The following is a 22758-nucleotide window of genomic DNA, read 5'->3' as shown; positions in this document are numbered from 1 at the left end:
ACAGCTGACCCTGTCACCCTCTGACTAGTGAACTATATCTCTGTATAGCTGACCCTGTCACCCTCTGACTAGTTAACTATATCTCTGTACAGCTGACCCTGTCACCCTCTGACTAGTTAACTATATCTCTGCACAGCTGACCCTGTCACCCTCTGACTAGTGAACTATATCTCTGTACAGCTGACCCTGTCACCCTCTGACTAGTGAACTATATCTCTGTACAGCTGACCCTGTCACCCTCTGACTAGTTAACTATATCTCTGCACAGCTGACCCTGTCACCCTCTGACTAGTTAACTATATCTCTGTACAGCTGACCCTGTCACCCTCTGACTAGTGAACTATATCTCTGTACAGCTGACCCTGTCACCCTCTGTCTAGTGAACTATATCACTGTACAGCTGACCCTGTCACCCTCTGACTAGTGAACTATATCTCTGTACAGCTGACCCTGTCACCCTCTGACTAGTGAACTATATCTCTGTACAGCTGACCCTGTCACCCTCTGACTAGTGAACTATATCTCTGTACAGCTGACCCTGTCACCCTCTGACTAGTGAACTATATCTCTGTACAGCTGACCCTGTCACCCTCTGACTAGTGAACTATATCTCTGTACAGCTGACCCTGTCACCCTCTGACTAGTTAACTATATCTCTGTACAGCTGACCCTGTCACCCTCTGACTAGTTTTCTATATCTCTGCACAGCTGACCCTGTCACCCTCTGACTAGTTAACTATATCGCTGTACAGCTGACCCTGTCACCCTCTGACTAGTTAACTATATCTCTGCACAGCTGACCGTGTCACCCTCTGACTAGTGAACTATATCTCTGTACAGCTGACCCTGTCACCCTCTGACTAGTTAACTATATCGCTGTACAGCTGACCCTGTCACCCTCTGACTAGTTAACTATATCTCTGCACAGCTGACCCTGTCATCCTCTGACTAGTGAACTATATCTCTGTACAGCTGACCCTGTCACCCTCTGACTAGTTAACTATATCTCTGTACAGCTGACCCTGTCACCCTCTGACTAGTTAACTATATCTCTGCACAGCTGACCCTGTCACCCTCTGACTAGTTAACTATATCTCTGCACAGCTGACCCTGTCACCCTCTGACTAGTGAACTATATCTCTGTACAGCTGACCCTGTCACCCTCTGACTAGTGAACTATATCTCTGTACAGCTGACCCTGTCACCCTCTGACTAGTTAACTATATCTCTGTACAGCTGACCCTGTCACCCTCTGACTAGTTAACTATATCTCTGCACAGCTGACCCTGTCACCCTCTGACTAGTGAACTATATCGCTGTACAGCTGACCCTGTCACCCTCTGACTAGTTAACTATATCTCTGCACAGCTGACCGTGTCACCCTCTGACTAGTTAACTATATCTCTGCACAGCTGACCGTGTCACCCTCTGACTAGTGAACTATATCTCTGTACAGCTGACCCTGTCACCCTCTGACTAGTGAACTATATCTCTGCACAGCTGACCCTGTCACCCTCTGACGAGTAAACTATATCTCTGTACAGCTGACCCTGTCACCCTCTGACTAGTGAACTATATCTCTGTACAGCTGACCCTGTCACCCTCTGACTAGTTAACTATATCGCTGTACATCTGACCCTGTCACCCTCTGACTAGTTAACTATATCTCTGTACAGCTGACCCTGTCACCCTCTGACTAGTTAACTATATCTCTGTACAGCTGACCCTGTCACCCTCTGACTAGTTAACTATATCGCTGTACATCTGACCCTGTCACCCTCTGACTAGTTAACTATATCTCTGTACAGCTGACCCTGTCACCCTCTGACTAGTTAACTATATCTCTGTACAGCTGACCCTGTCACCCTCTGACTAGTTAACTATATCTCTGCACAGCTGACCGTGTCACCCTCTGACTAGTTAACTATATCTCTGTATAGCTGACCCTGTCACCCTCCGACTAGTGAACTATATCTCTGTACAGCTGACCCTGTCACCCTCTGACTAGTGAACTATATCTCTGTACAGCTGACCCTGTCACCCTCTGACTAGTGAACTATATCTCTGTATAGCTGACCCTGTCACCCTCTGACTAGTGAACTATATCTCTGTACAGCTGACCCTGTCACCCTCTGACTAGTTAACTATATCTCTGCACAGCTGACCGTGTCACCCTCTGACTAGTTAACTATATCTCTGTATAGCTGACCCTGTCACCCTCCGACTAGTGAACTATATCTCTGTACAGCTGACCCTGTCACCCTCTGACTAGTGAACTATATCTCTGTACAGCTGACCCTGTCACCCTCTGACTAGTGAACTATATCTCTGTACTAGTCAGAGGGTGACAGGGTCAGCTGTACAGAGATATAGTTCACTAGTCAGAGGGTGACAGGGTCAGCTGTACAGAGATATAGTTCACTAGTCAGAGGGTGACAGGGTCAGCTGTACAGTGATATAGTTCACTAGTCAGAGGGTGACAGGGTCAGCTGTACAGAGATATAGTTCACTAGTCACAGACTCCCCTCTATCTGTTGACAGATCTGACTGAGTACTGACTCACCTTCACCTGTTGACAGATCTGACTGAAACTGACTCACCTCCACCTGTTGACCGATCTGGATGAGAACTGACTCACCTCTACCTGTTGACAGATCTGACTCACCTCTACCTGTTGACAGATCTGGATGAGAACTGACTCACCTATACCTGTTGACAGATCTGACTGAGAACTGACTCACCTCTACCTGTTGACAGATCTGGATGAGACTGACTCACCTCTACCTGTTGACAGAATTGGATGAGACTGACTCACCTCTACCTGTTGACAGATCTGGATGAGAACTGACTCATCTCTACCTGTTGACAGATCTGGATGAGACTGACTCACCTCTACCTGTTGACAGATCTGGATGAGAACTGACTCACCTCTACCTGTTGACAGATCTGGATGAGAACTGACTCACCTCTACCTGTTGACAGATCTGACTCACCTCTACCTGTTGACAGATCTGGATGAGACTGACTCACCTCTACTTGTTGACAGATCTGGATGAGACTGACTCACCTCTACCTGTTGACAGATCTGACTGAGAACTGACTCACCTCTACCTGTTGACAGATATGGATGAGACTGACTCACCTCTACCTGTTGACAGATCTGACTCACCTCCACCTGTTGACAGATCTGACTCACCTCCACCTGTTGACAGATCTGACTCACCTCTACCTGTTGACAGATCTGGATGAGAACTGACTCACCTCTACCTGTTGACAGATCTGGATGAGACTGACTCACCTCTACCTGTTGACAGATCTGGGTGAGATCTGACTCACCTCTACCTGTTGACAGATCTGGATGAGACTGACTCACCTCTACCTGTTGACAGATCTGGATGAGAACTGACTCACCTCTACCTGTTGACAGATCTGACTGAGAACTGACTCACCTCCACCTGTTGACATATCTGACTCACCTCCACCTGTTGACAGATCTGACTCACCTCCACCTGTTGACAGATCTGACTGAGAACTGACTCACCTCTACCTGTTGACAGATCTGACTGAGAATGACTCACCTCTACCTGTTGACAGATCTGACTGAGACTGACTCACCTCCACCTGTTGACAGATCTGACTCACCTCTACCTGTTGACAGATCTGACGGTGAACTGACTCACCTGCACCCGTTGACAGATCTGACTGAGAACTGACTCACCTCTACCTGTTGACAGATCTGACTGAGAACTGACTCACCTCTACCTGTTGACAGATCTGACGGAGAACTGACTCACCTGCACCTGTTGACAGATCTGACTGAGAACTGACTCACCTCTACCTGTTGACAGATCTGACTCAACTCTACCTGTTGACAGATCTGACTCACCTCTACCTGTTGACAGATCTGACTCACCTCTACCTGTTGACAGATCTGACTGAGAACTGACTCACCTCTACCTGTTGACAGATCTGGATGAGACTGACTCACCTCTACCTGTTGACAGAACTGACTGAGAACTGACTCACCTGCACCTGTTGACAGATCTGACTGAGAACTGACTCACCTCTACCTGTTGACAGATCTGACTCACCTCTACCTGTTGACAGATCTGACTCACCTCTACCTGTTGACAGATCTGACTGAGAACTGACTCACCCAGGGCTGTGGAGGTCCTAACATTTTCTCAGATGGTTAATTACCGGTCTCATGGTAATTTACTGTTAATTAACAAACACTTTTAGCATCTTCAGGTCTCCACACATACAAGCCGCTGGTGTGAAACATCTACATTTAAAAAACTACAATAAATCCATTTAATATACACCATCACAATAAATCCATTTACTATACACCATCACAATAAATCCATTATTTATTTTAGGCAGGTCTAAAGAAACATTATGAAATGAATACATTTGATTACAGAAGAACAGGATATGAAATTGGCGTACTGTATGTTATCTGGCTATGCTCCATGCCATAGGCTGTAGGCTTGTTCATTCAGCAGACTAGATATGTTTATAAGTCTCATGCCATTACTTGATATTATATGATTTTATAGTAAGAGGAATTTATTTGAACGTATTTTTCTCATTCCGGAGAGAGTGCTATGTTGGCTCAGCGTAACAGTGATAATTAACAACAGGTCCTATATGCGAGATTTAAAAGTTACTTGGCAACTTTAGTTGTGAATGATACAAACCTTAGAATGTGTTAGAAATCAAAGCATATGGGCTGCGTGATGTCACTACAGGCTATTGATGACGTGAGAAAGTCGCAAAAAAACTCTCCCCGTTCCTTACATGAGGGCTTCAAACTCTGTTCTCTCATCAAGTGATCATATTTTCACCCATCAGATATTCTCAAATTGAATCTTATCTTTACTAATATGTAAAATGAGTTTAGATTTAGAAAGGCCCGTTATCAAATAGCAGGAATAGGAACAGGGGATAAATACACGTCATCCATATGCACTGGAATAACAAATGGAGACGGGATCGTTTTTCAATAATGCCAGGTAAACTATTCTGCTTTTATAGTATCAGCTGGGATACTCCTTATTGTTAGGGGGTAGATCAGCTGTAATACTGCAGATAGATTGTAGCTTCCATCAATGTAATTGTCGGAATCATTTCCAATCCCCAATGTATTTGTTTTGTAAATATAGAGTAACAGCCAAAAGTTTGGACACACCTACTCATTCCAGGGTTTTTCTTAATTTTTTTGCTATTTTCTACAATGTAGAATAATGGTGAAGACATCAACACTATGAAATAACACATATGGAATCATGTAGTAACCCCCAAAAAAGTGTTAAACAAATCCAAATATATTTTATATTTGAGATTGTTCAAAGTAGCCACCCTTTGCCTTGATGAGGAATGAAGGAGAGAGAGGAGGAGATGGAAACACACAGTGGTGAATCATTCTGAAGCTAAAGGTAATGTGTCAGCCTATTCATTATGAAAATATTCATAATGCCCTATTACTAGGCTATTAATAAAAATCAAATAGAAACTCACTACAACTCTGTAAGCGTCCTGCAAAATCAATGAACCAACAGCGTCGACTAGGCCTATACGTTCTCTCCCAGTCTCATGGATAGACAGTCCGGAGCGTAGCGTAAGGTAACCAGTCCATCCAGTATGCATAATAATACCGTCTACACTCAGAGGCATTACTAGAGTATAGAAAAGACCAATTATGTACCAAAGACATCTTAAATCTATGTTTTTCTGCCATGCGTAATATGCGGTAAGCTATTAGGCTATGCCTGGCCGGTTCCCCTCTCTCCACTGGGATTCTCTGCCTCTAACCCTATTACAGGGGCTGAGTCACTGGCGCTTTTCCATGCCGTCCCTAGGAGGGGTGTGTCACTTGAGTGGGTTGAATCACTGACGTGATCTTCCTGTCCGGGTTGGCGCCCCCCTCGGGTTTGCACCGTGGGGGAGATATGTGTGGGCTATACTCAGCCTTGTCTCAGGATAGTAACTTGGTGGTTTGAAGATGTCCCTCTAGTGGTGTGGAGGGCTGTGCTTTGGCAAAGTGGGTGGGGTTATATCCTGCCTGGTTGGCCCTGTCCGGGGGTATCGTTGGACGGGGCCACAGTGTCTCCAGACCCCTCCTGTCTCAGCCTCCAGTATTTATGCTGCAATAGTTTATGTGTCGGGGGGCTAGGGTCAGTCTGTTATATCTGGAGCATTTCTCCTGTCTTATCCGGTGTCTTCTGTGAATTTAAGTATGCTCCGTCTAACTCTCTCTCTCGCTCTCTTTTCTCTCTTCTCTCGGAGGACCTGAGCCCTAAGACCATGCCTCAGGACAACCTGGTCTGACGACTCCTTGCTGTCCCCAGTCCACCTGGTCATGCTGCTGCTCCAGTTTCAACTGTTCTGCCTGCGGCTATGGAACCTTGACCTGTTCACTGGACGTGCTACCTGTCCCAGACCTGCTGTTTTCAACTCTCTCTCTCTACCGCACCTGCTGTCTCGACCTCTGAATGCTCGGCTATGAAAATCCAACTGACATTTACTCCTGAGGTGCTGACCTGTTGCACCCTCTACAACCACTGTGATTATTATTATTTGACCCTGCTGGTCATTTATGAACATTTGAACATCTTGGCCATGTTCTGTTATAATCTCCACCCGGCACAGCCAGAAGAGGACTGGCCACCCCTCATAGCCTGGTTCCTCTCTAGGTTTCTTCCTAGGTTCCGGCCTTTCTAGGGAGTTTTTCCTAGCCACCGTGCTCCTACATCTGCATTGCTTGCTGTTTGGAGTTTTAGGCTGTGTTTCTGTACAGCACTTTGTGACAGCTGATGTAAGATGGGCTTTATAAATACATTTGATTGATTGACTGATTGAGTTTTAGAAGCATAATACTGTCTTGATAATACATATTTGAAGTGACTTTCGATGGCATTTACATGTGGTTAGATAGGTCAGAGTGGTTAGATAGGGACAATAGAGTGCTGAGTGTACTAGACCATTTGGAGCTGATGGAGGAACAATAGATCCCTGAGTACCAGACCATTTGGACCTGATGGAGGAACAATAGAGCCCTGAGTACCAGGCCATTAGGACCTGATTGAGGGACAATAGAGCCCTGAGTACCAGGCCATTAGGACCTGATGGAGGGACAATAGAGCCCTGAGTACCAGGCCATTAGGACCTGATTGAGGGACAATAGAGCCCTGAGTACCAGGCCATTAGGACCTGATGGAGGGACAATAGAGCCCTGAGTACCAGGCCATTAGGACCTGGTGGAGGAACAATAGAGCCCTGAGTACCATGCCATTAGTACCTGATGGAGGAACAATAGAGCCCTGAGTACCAGACCATTAGTACATGATGGAGGAACAATAGAGCCCTGAGTACCAGACCATCAGGACCTGATGGAGGAACAATAGAGCCCTGAGTACCAGGCCATTAGGACCTGATGGAGGGACAATAGAGCCCTGAGTACCAGGCCATTAGGACCTAATGGAGGAACAATAGAGCCCTGAGTACCAGGCCATTAGGACCTGATGGAGGGACAATAGAGCCCTGAGTACCAGGCCATTAGCTAGCGAGTTGGGTACTACCAAAGCACGTCCATAGTGCATAAGAGGAGATTACCGTGACTCAGCGGTCACGTTGGAATTTGAGACTGAGGTCATGACTGCTGGTGTAGTGGTAATACGGTCACAACAACAGCCCTAGACTCACCTCAACCTGTTGACAGATCTGGATGAGTTTGGCCATCTGGTTCTCCAGCTCACTGTTTCTCTTCACCAGGTTGGTGAGGTTGTTCTCCAGGGTTTGCTGTTTGGGAACAGGCAGAGGAACAGGCCGGTGAGATATTAGAGGGAGAAGCAGAAATAGCTAAGTGTACCTTTTAATTTGGCTTTTCTCTAAGGGGGAAAACAGACCAAGAGGAACGTTGACCGTGTTCAGTGGATGGCCATCCTATTGCCTCTGACCACAGAACATCGGCCGTCATTTTCAATACATTTCCTGACAATTATACATGTTGAATGTTGATGATTATACATGTTGAATGTTGATGATTATACATGTTGAATGTTGATGATTATACATGTTGAATGTTGATGATTGTACATGTTGAATGTTGATGATTATACATGTTGAATGTTGATGATTATACATGTTGAATGTTGATGATTATACATGTTGAATGTTGATGATTATACATGTTGAATGTTGATGATTATACATGTTGAATGTTGATGATTATACATGTTGAATGTTGATGATTGTACATGTTGAATGTTGATGATTATACATGTTGAATGTTGATGATTATACATGTTGAATGTTGATGATTATACATGTTGAATGTTGATGATTGTACATGTTGAATGTTGATGATTATACATGTTGAATGTTGATGATTATACATGTTGAATGTTGATGATTGTACATGTTGAATGTTGATGATTATACATGTTGAATGTTGATGATTGTACATGTTGAATGTTGATGATTATACATGTTGAATGTTGATGATTGTACATGTTGAATGTTGATGATTATACATGTTGAATGTTGATGATTATACATGTTGAATGTTGATGATTATACATGTTGAATGTTGATGATTATACATGTTGAATGTTGATGATTATACATGTTGAATGTTGATGATTATACATGTTGAATGTTGATGATTATACATGTTGAATGTTGATGATTATACATGTTGAATGTTGATGATTGTACATGTTGAATGTTGATGATTATACATGTTGAATGTTGATGATTATACATGTTGAATCACCAATGTTTGTCGACACCCAGCAGGTGATCAACTCCACACAGTTGACGATTATGTTGATCAGTCTTTCCTTTCAAATGAGCGTGAATGGCAATGGATTTCAAACAGGATGAAGCTACTGTACAGATATTGTGTGGTCCCGTGTGGCTCAGTAGGTCGAGCATGGCGCTTGCAAAGCCAGGGTTGTGGATGTATGAACTCACTACTGTAAGTCACTCTGGATAAGAGCGTCTGCTAAATGACAAATGTACATACATACAAATGTATGTTATTACGATTATTGTGGGCAGTGAAAATACAATTAAACAAAGATTATTTCAATGTAAATGACCATCTTGATCACCGCCATCAGAACTACAGGTTACAGTTCCCAATAAACCATCTGAACTACAGGTTATAGTTCCCAATAAACCATCTGAACTACAGGTTATAGTTCCACAATAAACCATCTGAACTACAGGTTACAGTTCCACAATAAACCATCTGAACTACAGGTTACAGTTCCCAATAAACCATCTGAACTACAGGTTACAGTTCCACAATACACCATCTGAACTACAGGTTATAGTTCCACAATAAACCATCTGAACTACAGGTTACAGTTCCCCAATACACCATCTGAACTACAGGTTATAGTTCCACAATAAACCATCTGAACTACAGGTTACAGTTCCCCAATAAACCATCTGAACTACAGGTTACAGTTCCCAATAAACCATCTGAACTACAGGTTAGAGTTCCACAATACACCATCTGAACTACAAGTTATAGTTCCACAATACACCATCTGAACTACAGGTTATAGTTCCACAATACACCATCTGAACTACAGGTTATAGTTCCACAATACACCATCTGAACTACAAGTTATAGTTCCACAATACACCATCTGAACTACAGGTTATAGTTCCACAATAAACCATCTGAACTACAGGTTATAGTTCCCAATAAACCATCTGAACTACAGGTTACAGTTCCCAATAAACCATCTGAACTACAGGTTACAGTTCCCAATAAACCATCTGAACTACAGGTTACAGTTCCCAATAAACCATCTGAACTACAGGTTACAGTTCCCCAATAAACCATCTGAACTACAGGTTACAGTTCCCAATACACCATCTGAACTACAGGTTACAGTTCCCAATAAACCATCTGAACTACAGGTTACAGTCCCCAATAAACCATCTGAACTACAGGTTACAGTCCCCAATAAACCATCTGAACTACAGGTTACAGTTCCCAATAAACCATCTGAACTACAGGTTACAGTTCCCAATAAACCATCTGAACTACAGGTTACAGTCCCCAATAAACCATCTGAACTACAAGTTATAGTTCCACAATAAACCATCTGAACTACAGGTTACAGTCCCCAATACACCATCTGAACTACAAGTTATAGTTCCACAATAAACCATCTGAACTACAGGTTATAGTTCCACAATACACCATCTGAACTACAAGTTATAGTTCCACAATAAACCATCTGAACTACAGGTTACAGTTCCCAATAAACCATCTGAACTACAGATTATAGTTCCCAATAAACCATCTGAACTACAGGTTACAGTTCCACAATAAACCATCTGAACTACAGATTATAGTTCCCCAATAAACCATCTGAACTACAGATTACAGTTCCACAATAAACCATCTGAACTACAGATTACAGTCCCCAATAAACCATCTGAACTACAGGTTATAGTTCCACAATACACCATCTGAACTACAAGTTATAGTTCCACAATAAACCATCTGAACTACAGGTTATAGTTCCACAATACACCATCTGAACTACAAGTTATAGTTCCACAATAAACCATCTGAACTACAGGTTACAGTTCCCAATAAACCATCTGAACTACAGATTATAGTTCCCAATAAACCATCTGAACTACAGGTTACAGTTCCCAATAAACCATCTGAACTACAGATTACAGTTCGAGGGTTTAGGTCCCTGACAGTTAGTGGGTTAGTCCTAGGGTTTATATCCCTGACAGTTAGTGGGTTATTCCGAGGGTTTAGATCCCTGACAGTTAGTGGGTTAGTCAGAGGGTTTAAATCCCAGACAGTTAGTGGGTTAGTCCGAGGGTTTAGATCCCTGACAGTTAGTGGGTTAGTCCGAGGGTTTAGATCCCTGACAGTTAGTGGGTTAGTCAGAGGGTTTAGATCCCAGACAGTTAGTGGGTTAGTCAGAGGGATTAAATCCCAGACAGTTAGTGGGTTAGTCAGAGGGTTTAGATCCCTGACAGTTAGTGGGTTAGTCCGAGAGTTTAGATCCCAGACAGTTAGTGGGTTAGTCCGAGGGTTTAGATCCCTGACAGTTAGTGGGTTAGTCAGAGGGTTTAGATCCCAGACAGTTAGTGGGTTAGTCCGAGGGTTTAGATCCCTGACAGTTAGTGGGTTAGTCAGAGGGTTTAGATCCCAGACAGTTAGTGGGTTAGTCAGAGGGATTAGATCCCAGACAGTTAGTGGGTTAGTCAGAGGGTTTAGATCCCTGACAGTTAGTGGGTTAGTCCGAGGGTTTAGATCCCTGACAGTTAGTGGGTTAGTCCGAGGGTTTAGATCCCTGACAGTTAGTGGGTTAGTCAGAGGGTTTAGATCCCTGACAGTTAGTGGGTTAGTCAGAGGGTTTAAATCCCAGACAGTTAGTGGGTTAGTCCGAGGGTTTAGATCCCTGACAGTTAGTGGGTTAGTCAGAGGGTTTACATCCCTGACAGTTAGTGGGTTAGTCAGAGGGTTTAGTTCCCTGACAGTTAGTGGGTTAGTCAGAGGGTTTAGATCCCTGACAGTTAGTGGGTTAGTCAGAGGGTTTAGATCCCTGACAGTTAGTGGGTTAGTCAGAGGGTTTAGATCCCTGACAGTTAGTGGGTTAGTCCGAGGGTTTAGATCCCTGACAGTTAGTGGGTTAGTCAGAGGGTTTAGATCCCTGACAGTTAGTGGGTTAGTCAGAGGGTTTAAATCCCAGACAGTTAGTGGGTTAGTCCGAGGGTTTAGATCCCTGACAGTTAGTGGGTTAGTCCGAGGGTTTAGATCCCTGACAGTTAGTGGGTTAGTCAGAGGGTTTAGATCCCAGACAGTTAGTGGGTTAGTCAGAGGGATTAAATCCCAGACAGTTAGTGGGTTAGTCAGAGGGTTTAGATCCCTGACAGTTAGTGGGTTAGTCCGCGGGTTTAGATCCCTGACAGTTAGTGGGTTAGTCCGAGGGTTTAGATCCCTGACAGTTAGTGGGTTAGTCAGAGGGTTTAAATCCCAGACAGTTAGTGGGTTAGTCCGAGGGTTTAGCTCCCTGACAGTTAGTGGGTTAGTCCGAGGGTTTAGATCCCAGACAGTTAGTGGGTTAGTCAGAGGGATTAAATCCCAGACAGTTAGTGGGTTAGTCAGAGGGTTTAGATCCCTGACAGTTAGTGGGTTAGTCTGAGGGTTTAGATCCCTGACAGTTAGTGGGTTAGTCAGAGGGTTTAGATCCCTGACAGTTAGTAGGTTAGTCAGAGGGTTTAGATCCCTGACAGTTAGTGGGTTAGTCAGAGGGTTTAAATCCCAGACAGTTAGTGGGTTAGTCCGAGGGTTTAGATCCCTGACAGTTAGTGGGTTAGTCAGAGGGTTTAGATCCCTGACAGTTAGTGGGTTAGTCAGAGGGTTTAGATCCCAGACAGTTAGTGGGTTAGTCCGAGGGTTTAGATCCCTGACAGTTAGTGGGTTAGTCAGAGGGTTTAGATCCCTGACAGTTAGTGGGTTAGTCAGAGGGTTTAGATCCCTGACAGTTAGTGGGTTAGTCCGAGGGTTTAGATCCCTGACAGTTAGTGGGTTAGTCAGAGGGTTTAAATCCCAGACAGTTAGTGGGTTAGTCCGAGGGTTTAGATCCCTGACAGTTAGTGGGTTAGTCCGAGGGTTTAGATCCCTGACAGTTAGTGGGTTAGTCAGAGGGTTTAGATCCCTGACAGTTAGTGGGTTAGTCAGAGGGTTTACATCCCTGACAGTTAGTGGGTTAGTCCGAGGGTTTAGATCCCTGACAGTTAGTGGGTTAGTCAGAGGGTTTAGATCCCTGACAGTTAGTGGGTTAGTCAGAGGGTTTAGATCCCTGACAGTTAGTGGGTTAGTCAGAGGGTTGTTGTTTTTATGATATAATTAAATGTGGCAGCTTGTCTGAGCCGAGATATTAATGGTTAGTAACCAGTATATTAGTCTTTATAAAGTAAATGTCATATTATAGAAATGCCACATCAGAAATGAACAAAAAAGCTCAACATTACTCTGTGATAACTACATCAGTTATGTTTAATCATGTTGAAACAAGTTTTACAACATTATCTTTAGTTGATAAAACTATACTTATAAAGCACGCAAAACTGCAAACATGGCTGAAAAACACACTGACAGACATTAAACAGCCAAATGAGATAAATAGATGAGAGAGAGAGGAGAGCGAGAGCGAGATAGAGATAGAGACAGAGACAGAGAGAGATAGAGAGAGAGAGAAAGCGAGAGCGAGAGAGAACATAGCAGCCCATGAATTTAAGCAGCAACAATAGCAAAGAAGAAAACAACAACAATGACGACGGGAAGAAACGACAGGAAGAAACGACAGGAAGAAACGACAGGAAGAAACGACATGAAGAAACGACAGGAAGAAACGACAGGAAGAAACGACAGGAAGAAACGACAGGAAGAAACGACATGAAGAAACGACATGAAGAAACGACATGAAGAAACGACAGGAAGAAACGACAGGAAGAAACGGCATGAAGAAACGACATGAAGAAACGACATGAAGAAACGACAGGAAGAAACGACAGGAAGAAACGACAGGAAGAAACGACAGGAAGAAACGACAGGAAGAAACGACAGGAAGAAACGGCAGGAAGAAACGGCAGGAAGAAACGGCAGGAAGAAACGACAGGAACAAACGACAGGAACAAACGACAGGAACAAACGACAGGAAGAAACGACAGGAAGAAACGGCAGGAAGAAACGACATGAAGAAACGACAGGAAGAAACGACAGGAAGAAACGACAGGAAGAAACGACAGGAAGAAACGACAGGAAGAAACGACAGGAAGAAACGACAGGAAGAAACGGCAGGAAGAAACGACAGGAAGAAACGACAGGAAGAAACGACAGGAAGAAACGACAGCCGCAGGCAGCAAAACAAAGAGGAAAAGTCACAACAGCTCCTTTTGAAGCTGGTTATCTATTCATGCATGTGAATGAGAAGCATGAGAGGAAGGGCAATCCGAACGTCCACCTGGCTGTGTGGCCGTACCTGGCCATTGTCTCAGTGGCCTCTCCCTCTCCAAACACCAGGACAACCAGGACACTGCCTGCATCCCAAATGGCACCCTATTCCCCCCATAGTGAACTACTTGGCCACCGGTTCAAAAGAAGTGCACTATATAGGGAATAGGTTGCTATTTGGGAGGGAGACAGTGATGTAAATAGGCAAGCGAACCATTGGGTGACTCACCACAGCGCCTGTCTTTGATGCCTCCATTACTGCGTCAGATACTCTGCCAGGACTCACTTGAAAAGCCTAGGAACACACACATTGACTGGTCAGGTCTACTACACTAGGAACACACACATAGACTGGTCAGGTCTACTACACTAGAAACACACACATAGACTGGTCAGGTCTGCTACACTAGGAACACACACATAGACTGGTCAGGTCTACTAGAACCACATAGACTGGTCAGTCTACTACACTAGGAACACACACATAGACTGGTCAGGTCTACTACACTAGGAACACACACATAGACTGGTCAGGTCTACTACACTAGAAACACACACATAGACTGGTCAGGTCTACTACACTAGAAACACACACATAGACTGGTCAGGTCTGCTACACTAGGAACACACACATAGACTGGTCAGGTCTACTACACTAGGAACACACACATAGACTGGTCAGGTCTACTACACTAGGAACACACACATAGACTGGTCAGGTCTACTACACTAGGAACACACACATTGACTGGTCAGGTCTACTACACTAGGAACACACACATTGACTGGTCAGGTCTACTACACTAGGAACACACACATAGACTGGTCAGGTCTACTACACTAGGAACACACACATAGACTGGTCAGGTCTACTACACTAGGAACACACACATAGACTGGTCAAGTCTACTACACTAGGAACACACACATAGACTGGTCAGGTCTGCTACACTAGGAACACACACATAGACTGGTCAGGTCTGCTACACTAGGAACACACACATAGACTGGTCAAGTCTACTACACTAGGAACACACACATAGACTGGTCAGGTCTGCTACACTAGAAACACACACATAGACTGGTCAAGTCTACTACACTAGGAACACACACATAGACTGGTCAAGTCTGCTACACTAGAAATACTGACTGAGTTACTATGTTCTACGTGCTTGATGTTATTCTACTGTTCTACTGACTGAATGTTACTACTGTTCTACTGGCTGATGTTACTACTTGCTTCTACTGGCTGATGTTACTACTGTTCTACTGGCTGATGTTATTTACTGTTCGTTCTACTGGCTGATGTTACTACTGTTCTACTGGCTGATGTTACTACTGTTCTACTGTTCTACTGGCTGATGTTACTACTGTTCTACTGTTCTACTGGCTGATGTTACTACTGTTCTACTGGTGATGTTTACTGCTACTGTTCTACTGGCTGATGTTACTACTGTTCTACTGGCTGATAGTTACTACTGTTCTACTGGCTGATGTTACTACTGTTCTACTGGCTGATGTTTTCTTACTTTACTACTGTTCTACTCTGGCTGATGTTCTACTGTTCTACTGTTATCTACTGCTGATGTTACTACTGTTCTACTAGGCTGCATGTTACTACTGTTCTACTGGCTGATGTTACTAATCTACTGGCTGATGTTACTACTGTTCTACTGGCTGATGTTACTACTGTTCTACTGTTCTACTGGCTGATGTTACTACTGTTCTACTGGCTGATGTTACTACTGTTCTACTGGCTGATGTTACTACTGTTCTACTGGCTGATGTTACTACTGTTCTACTGGCTGATGTTACTACTGTTCTACTGACTGATGTTACTACTGTTCTACTGGCTGATGTTACTACTGTTCTACTGACTGATGTTACTACTGTTCTACTGTTCTACTGGCTGATGTTACTACTGTTCTACTGGCTGATGTTACTACTGTTCTACTGACTGATGTTACTACTGTTCTACTGACTGATGTTACTACTGTTCTACTGTTCTACTGGCTGATGTTACTACTGTTCTACTATCTACACGTTATGTTTCTTATGATTTGTGCATCCCTGTATTTCCTCCACCTCCTCTCCTCTCCTCTCCCTCTCCCCCTACCCCTACCCCTTTCCCCTCCTTTTCCTCTCCATCCTTCTCCTCTCCTCTCCTCTCCTCTCCTTCTCCTTCTCCTCCTTCTCCTCTCCCCTCCTTCTCCTCTCCCCTCCTTCTCCTCTCCCCTCCTTCTCCTTTCCCCTCCTTCTCCTCTCCATCCTTCTCCTCTCTCCTCCTTCTCCTCTCCCTCTTCTCCTCTCCCTCCTTCTCCTCTCCATCTTCCTCCTTCTCCTCTCCTCTCCTTCTCTCTCCCCTCCTTCTCCTCTCCCATCTTCCCTCCTTCTCCTCTCCCCTCCTTCTCCTCTCCCCTCCTTCTCCTCTCCCATCTTCCCTCCTTCTCCTCTCCCCTCCTTCTCCTCTCCCCTCTTTCTGCTCTCCCATCTTCCCTCCTTCTCCTCTCCCCTCCTTCTCCTCTCCCCTCCTTCTCCTCTCCCATCTTCCCTCCTTCTCCTCTCCCCTCCTTCTCCTCTCCCATCTTCCCTCCTTCTCCTCTCCCCTCCTTCTCCTCTCCCATCTTCCCTCCTTCTCCTCTCCCCTCCTTCTCCTCTCCCTCCTTCTCCTCTCCTTTTCATAAAACCATTAAGTTCTGAAATGAAGCCCTACAGGAGATACATTGAGATGTATGATATTGTTTGTTCACTCAGAGGTGGTCACAGCAGAATGCCATGGCTGGGAGGGACAGTACCAGGTTGAGAAGCCTTGTTGCTGTCCCTACAGAACATCCATTAGATGGTTCTCCTGGGCTTCACTGAAGACTGAGTAAGGATGAGGAAAGCCCTAGGCAATGATCGGTGATTCAGTGTATCTGTGTGTTGTCTGTGTGTGTGTGTCTCAGTGTGTGTGTGTGTGTGTGTCTCAGTGTGTGTGTGTGTGTGTGTGTGTGTGTGTCTGTCTGTCTGTCTGTCTGTCTGTCTGTCTGTCTGTGTGTGTGTGTGTGTGTGTGTGTGTGTGTGTGTGTGTGTGTGTGTGTGTGTGTGTGTGTGTGTGTGTGTGTGTGTGTGTGTGTGTGTGTGTGTGTGTCTCTGTTTGTGTGAGCAGGATGATTTGCAGAAGGGCAGCAGTACTTAGCCCCACTGCGTGGTGTAAAGTGCAGGAGAGGTACAGAGGACGCCCCAGGGTGTGTGTGGGTGTGTGTACCTGTGTCTTTACACGTGTGTGGGTGTGTGTGTGTGGGTGTGTGTGTGGGTGTGTGGGTGTGTGTACCGTGTCTTTACACGTGTGTGGGTGTGTGTGTGTGGTGTGTGTGTGGGTGTGTGGGTGTGTGTACCTGTGTCTTTACACATGGGTGTGGGTGTGTGTGGGGGTGTGTGGGTGTGTGGGTGTGGGTGGGTGGTGTGGGTGGGTGTGTGTGTGTGTGGGTGTGTGGGTGTGGGGGTGGGGTTGGGGTGTGGTGTGGGTGTGTGTGTGTGGGGTGTGTGGGTGGGTGGGTGTGTGTGTGTGTGTGTGTGTGTGTGTGTGTGTGTGTGTGTGGGTGTGTGTGTGTGTGTGTGGGTGTGTGTGTGTGTGGGTGGTGTGGGTGTGTGTGTGTGTGGGTGTGTGTACCTGTTTCTTTACACATGTCTGTGCCGCGTTGGGCAGTACTTCTGTTACATGTATTTGAAACATGTATTTCAATTACTTCTGAGTATTTAGTAATTTGTATTAAACTGGACTGAAATACACTGGAATGAAATACATGTGACTGAAATACACTGGACTGAAATACACTGGACTGAAATACACTGGGCTGAAATACACTGGACTGAAATACACTGGACTGAAATACACTGGGCTGAAATACACTGGGCTGAAATACACTGGACTGAAATACACTGGACTGAAATACACTGGACTGAAATACACTGGGCTGAAATACATTGGGCTGAAATACACTGGAATGAAATACACTGGGCTGAAATACACTGGGCTGAAATACACTGGGCTGAAATACACTGGACTGAAATACACTGGACTGAAATACACTGGACTGAAATACACTGGGCTGAAATACACTGGGCTGAAATACACTGGACTGAAATACACTGGGCTGAAATACACTGGACTGAAATACACTGGGCTGAAATACACTGGACTGAAATACACTGGGCTGAAATACACTGGACTGAAATACACTGAGCTGAAATACACTGGACTGAAATACACTGAGCTGAACTACACTGGGCTGAAATTCACTGGACTGAAATACACTGGGCTGAAATACACTGGACTGAAATACACTGGACTGAAATACACTGGGCTGAAATACACTGGGCTGAAATACACTGGGCTGAAATACACTGGACTGAAATACACTGGGCTGAAATACACTGGACTGAAATACACTGGGCTGAAATACACTGGACTGAAATACACTGAGCTGAAATACACTGGACTGAAATACACTGAGCTGAACTACACTGGGCTGAAATTCACTGGACTGAAATACACTGGGCTGAAATACACTGGGCTGAAATACACTGGACTGAAATATACTGGACTGAAATACACTGGGCTGAAATACACTGGGCTGAAATACACTGGGCTGAAATACACTGGACTGAAATACACTGGGCTGAAATACACTGGACTGAAATACACTGGACTGAAATACACTGGGCTGAAATACACTGGACTGAAATATACTGGGCTGAAATACACTGGACTGAAATACACTGGACTGAAATACACTGGACTGAAATACACTGGACTGAAATACACTGGACTGAAATACACTGGGCTGAAATACACTGGACTGAAATATACTGGACTGAAATACACTGGACTGAAATACACTGGACTGAAATACACTGGACTGAAATACACTGGACTGAAATACACTGGACTGAAATACACTGGGCTGAAATACACTGGACTGAAATACACTGGACTGAAATGTACTGGACTGAAATGTACTGGACTGAAATACACTGGACTGAAATACACTGGACTGAAATACATGGGACTGAAGATGGAAGGAAGTCCCCAAAAAAGTGTTAAACAAATTAAAATATATTTTAGATTTTAGATTCTTCATAGTAGCCACTCTTTGCCTTGATGACGGCTTTGCACAATCTTGGCAATCTCTCAACCAGGTGCGGGGGGGGGCTGCCTTAATCAACATCCACATCTTCGGCGCCCGGGGAACAGTGGGTTTACTGCCTTACTCAGGGGCAGAACAACAGATTTTTACACTCCCGTTATGGTAGGTAGGTAGCCTAGTGGTTAGAGCGTTGGGCCAGTAACCTGAAAGGTTGCTAGATAGAATCCCCGAGCTGACAAGGTAAAACTCTGTCGTTCTGCCCCTGAACAAGGCAGTTAACCCACTGTTCCTAGGCCGTCATTGTAAATAAGAATTTGTTCTTAACTGACTTGACTAGTTAAATAAAGGTAAAATAATAAAAATGTTTGCCCACCCCTGTGTAATACTGAGTGTGTTAGTATCCTGGGTGTGTAACACTGTGTGTTAGTAACACTGAGTGTGTTAGTATCCTGGGTGTGTAACTGAGTGTTAGTAACACTGAGTGTGTTAGTATCCTGGGTGTGTAACACTGTGTGTTAGTAACACTGAGTGTGTTAGTATCCTGGGTGTGTAACTGAGTGTTAGTAACACTGAGTGTGTTAGTATCCTGGGTGTGTAACACTGAGTGTGTTAGTAACACTGAGTGTGTTAGTAACACTGAGTGTGTTAGTAACACTGAGTGTGTTAGTAACACTGAGTGTGTTAGTATCTAGTCTCACGCTCTCATCCCTCTCTCCCTCCATCTCTCATGGCCAGAGGATGCTACCCTGCTCCTTCTCTTCACCCTCATTCCCCGTCTCTGTGTGTGTGAGATATGCTACGTTGCCTTCTGTCCCTCCATACATCCTGTTGTTAGTCCACACACACACACACACTCACGCAGAACCTGTCACACACACACTCCTCTCCTCACACAGACCTAGAAATACCCCCGGGCAGACACACACACACACACACACACACACACACACACACACACACACACACACACACACACACACACACACACACACACACACACACACACACACTCACGCAGAACCTGTCACACACACACACAAACACACACACACACACACACACACACACACACACACACACACACACACACACACACACACACACACACACTCCTCTCCTCACACAGACCTAGAAATACCCCCGGGCAGACACACACACACACACACACACACACACAGAACCTGTCACACACACACACACTCCTCTCTCTCACACAGACCTAGAAATACCCCCAGGCAGACACACACACACACACTCACACAGAACCTGTCACACACACACACACACTCCTCTCTCTCACACAGACCTAGAAATACCCCCAGGCAGACACACACACACACACACTCACTCTCTCTCACACAGAAACAGCCACACGCACAGTTGCAGCTCTAATGTATATGAAGTATATGAAGAAAGAAAAAACTGTTTTATACAAAACTACAAAACTTTCTAGAACTACAAAACTACAAAATGTTCTAGAACTACAAAACTACAAAACGATCTAGAACTACAAAACCACAAAACGATCTAGAACTACAAAACCACAAAACGACCTAGAACTACAAAACCACAAAACGACCTAGAACTACAAAACTACAAATCAATCTAGAACTACAAAACTACAAAACTGTCTAGACTACAAAACGAATAAACTATCTAGAACAACAAAACGACATAACTGTCTATTACTACAACTACCAGTGGTGGAAAAAGTACCCAATTGTCAAACTTGAGTAAAAGTATAGATACCTTAATAGAAAAAGAGTTAAAGTGAAAATCACCCAGTAAACATCTAAAAGTATTTGGTTCTAAATGTTCTTAAGTATAAAAGTAAAAGTATAAATCATTTCAAATCATTTTCTTGTTTTTAAAATTTACGGATAGCCAGGGGCACACTCCAACACTCAGACATTATTTACAGATAGCCAGGGACACACTCCAACACTGAGACATCATTTACAGATAGCCAGGGACACACTCCAACACTGAGACATCATTTACAAATAGCCAGGGACACACTCCAACACTCAGACATTATTTACAGATAGCCAGGGGAACACTCCAACACTCAGACATTATTTAGAGATAGCCAGGGACACACTCCAACACTCAGACATTATTTACAGATAGCCAGGGGCACATTACAACACTCAGACATTATTTACAGATAACCAGGGGCACATTCCAACACTCAGACATCATTTACAGATAGCCAGGGGAACACTCCAACACTCAGACATTATTTACAGATAGCCAGGGGCACACTCAGACACTCAGACATTATTTACAGATAGCCAGGGACACACTCCAACACTCAGACATTATTTACAGATAGCCAGGGGCACACTCCAACACTCAGACATTATTTACAGATAGCCAGGGGCACATTCCAACACTCAGACATCATTTACAGATAGCCAGGGGCACACTCCAACACTCAGACATTATTTACAGATAGCCAGGGACACATTCCAACACTCAGACATCATTTACAGATAGCCAGGGGCACATTCCAACACTCAGACATCATTTACAGATAGCCAGGGGCACACTCAGACACTCAGACATTATTTACAGATAGCCAGGGGAACACTCCAACACTCAGACATTATTTAGAGATAGCCAGGGACACACTCCAACACTCAGACATTATTTACAGATAGCCAGGGACACATTCCAACACTCAGACATCATTTACAGATAGCCAGGGGCACACTCAGACACTCAGACATTATTTACAGATAGCCAGGGGCACACTCCAACACTCAGACATCATTTACAGATAGCCAGGGGCACACTCCAACACTCAGACATTATTTACAGATAGCCAGGGGCACACTCCAACACTCAGACATCATTTACAGATAGCCAGGGGCACACTCAGACACTCAGACATTATTTACAGATAGCCAGGGGCACACTCCAACACTCAGACATCATTTACCAAAGATGCATGTGTGTTTAGTGAGTCCTCCAGATCAGAAGCAGAAGGGAGGACCACGTGTTGTCTTGATAAGTGTGTGAATTGGACCATTTTCCTGTCCTGCTAAGCATTCAAAATGTAACGAGTACTTTGAGTTGTCTGTAAAAATGCATGGAGTAAAAAGTACAATATTATCTTTAGGAATGCAGTGAAGTAAAAGTTGTCAAAAATATAAATAGTAATGTACAGATACGCCAAAAACGACTTAAGGAGTACTTTAAAGTATTTTTACTTAATTACTTTACACCACTGAAAACTACTAAACTATCTAGAACTACAAAACTACAAATCTGTCTACAACTACAAAACAAAAACGACTTAAGGAGTACTTTAAAGTATTTTTACTTAATTACTTTACACCACTGAAAACTACTAAACTATCTAGAACTACAAAACTACAAATCTGTCTACAACTACAAAACAAAAACGACTTAAGGAGTACTTTAAAGTATTTTTACTTAATTACTTTACACCACTGAAAACTACTAAACTATCTAGAACTACAAAACTACAAATCTGTCTACAACTACAAAACTCCTAAAATATCTAGAACTACAAAACTACCAAACTGATTAGAACACAAGTAGAGCGTGTATATATGTGTGTGTTCAACTACACCACTAAGAGTGTGT

At 44.1% G+C, this 22758-nt stretch overlaps 1 protein-coding gene across 1 annotated transcript in view; it reads right to left on the bottom strand.

The window, feature by feature from the left end:
• Positions 1-19865, bottom strand: part of LOC120048907 (probable E3 ubiquitin-protein ligase MID2) — a 1198409-nt gene extending 1178544 nt beyond the window's left edge. Inside the window, exons 1-3 of the mRNA XM_038995224.1 lie at positions 19842-19865; positions 14244-14309; positions 7708-7803 (exon numbers count right to left, since the gene is read on the bottom strand). Coding sequence (XP_038851152.1) covers positions 7708-7803; positions 14244-14309; positions 19842-19865 — 186 coding nt within the window. The remainder of the gene's footprint in view (positions 1-7707; positions 7804-14243; positions 14310-19841) is intronic.
• Between the last annotated feature and the right edge of the window lie 2893 nt (positions 19866-22758).

This window comes from Salvelinus namaycush, chromosome 5 (assembly GCF_016432855.1).
Source record: "Salvelinus namaycush isolate Seneca chromosome 5, SaNama_1.0, whole genome shotgun sequence".
In the NCBI taxonomy this organism is placed as follows: Eukaryota; Metazoa; Chordata; class Actinopteri; order Salmoniformes; family Salmonidae; genus Salvelinus; species Salvelinus namaycush.
The sequence above is the reverse complement of the archived record's forward strand: the minus strand, read 5'-3'. Positions and strand labels throughout refer to the sequence as shown.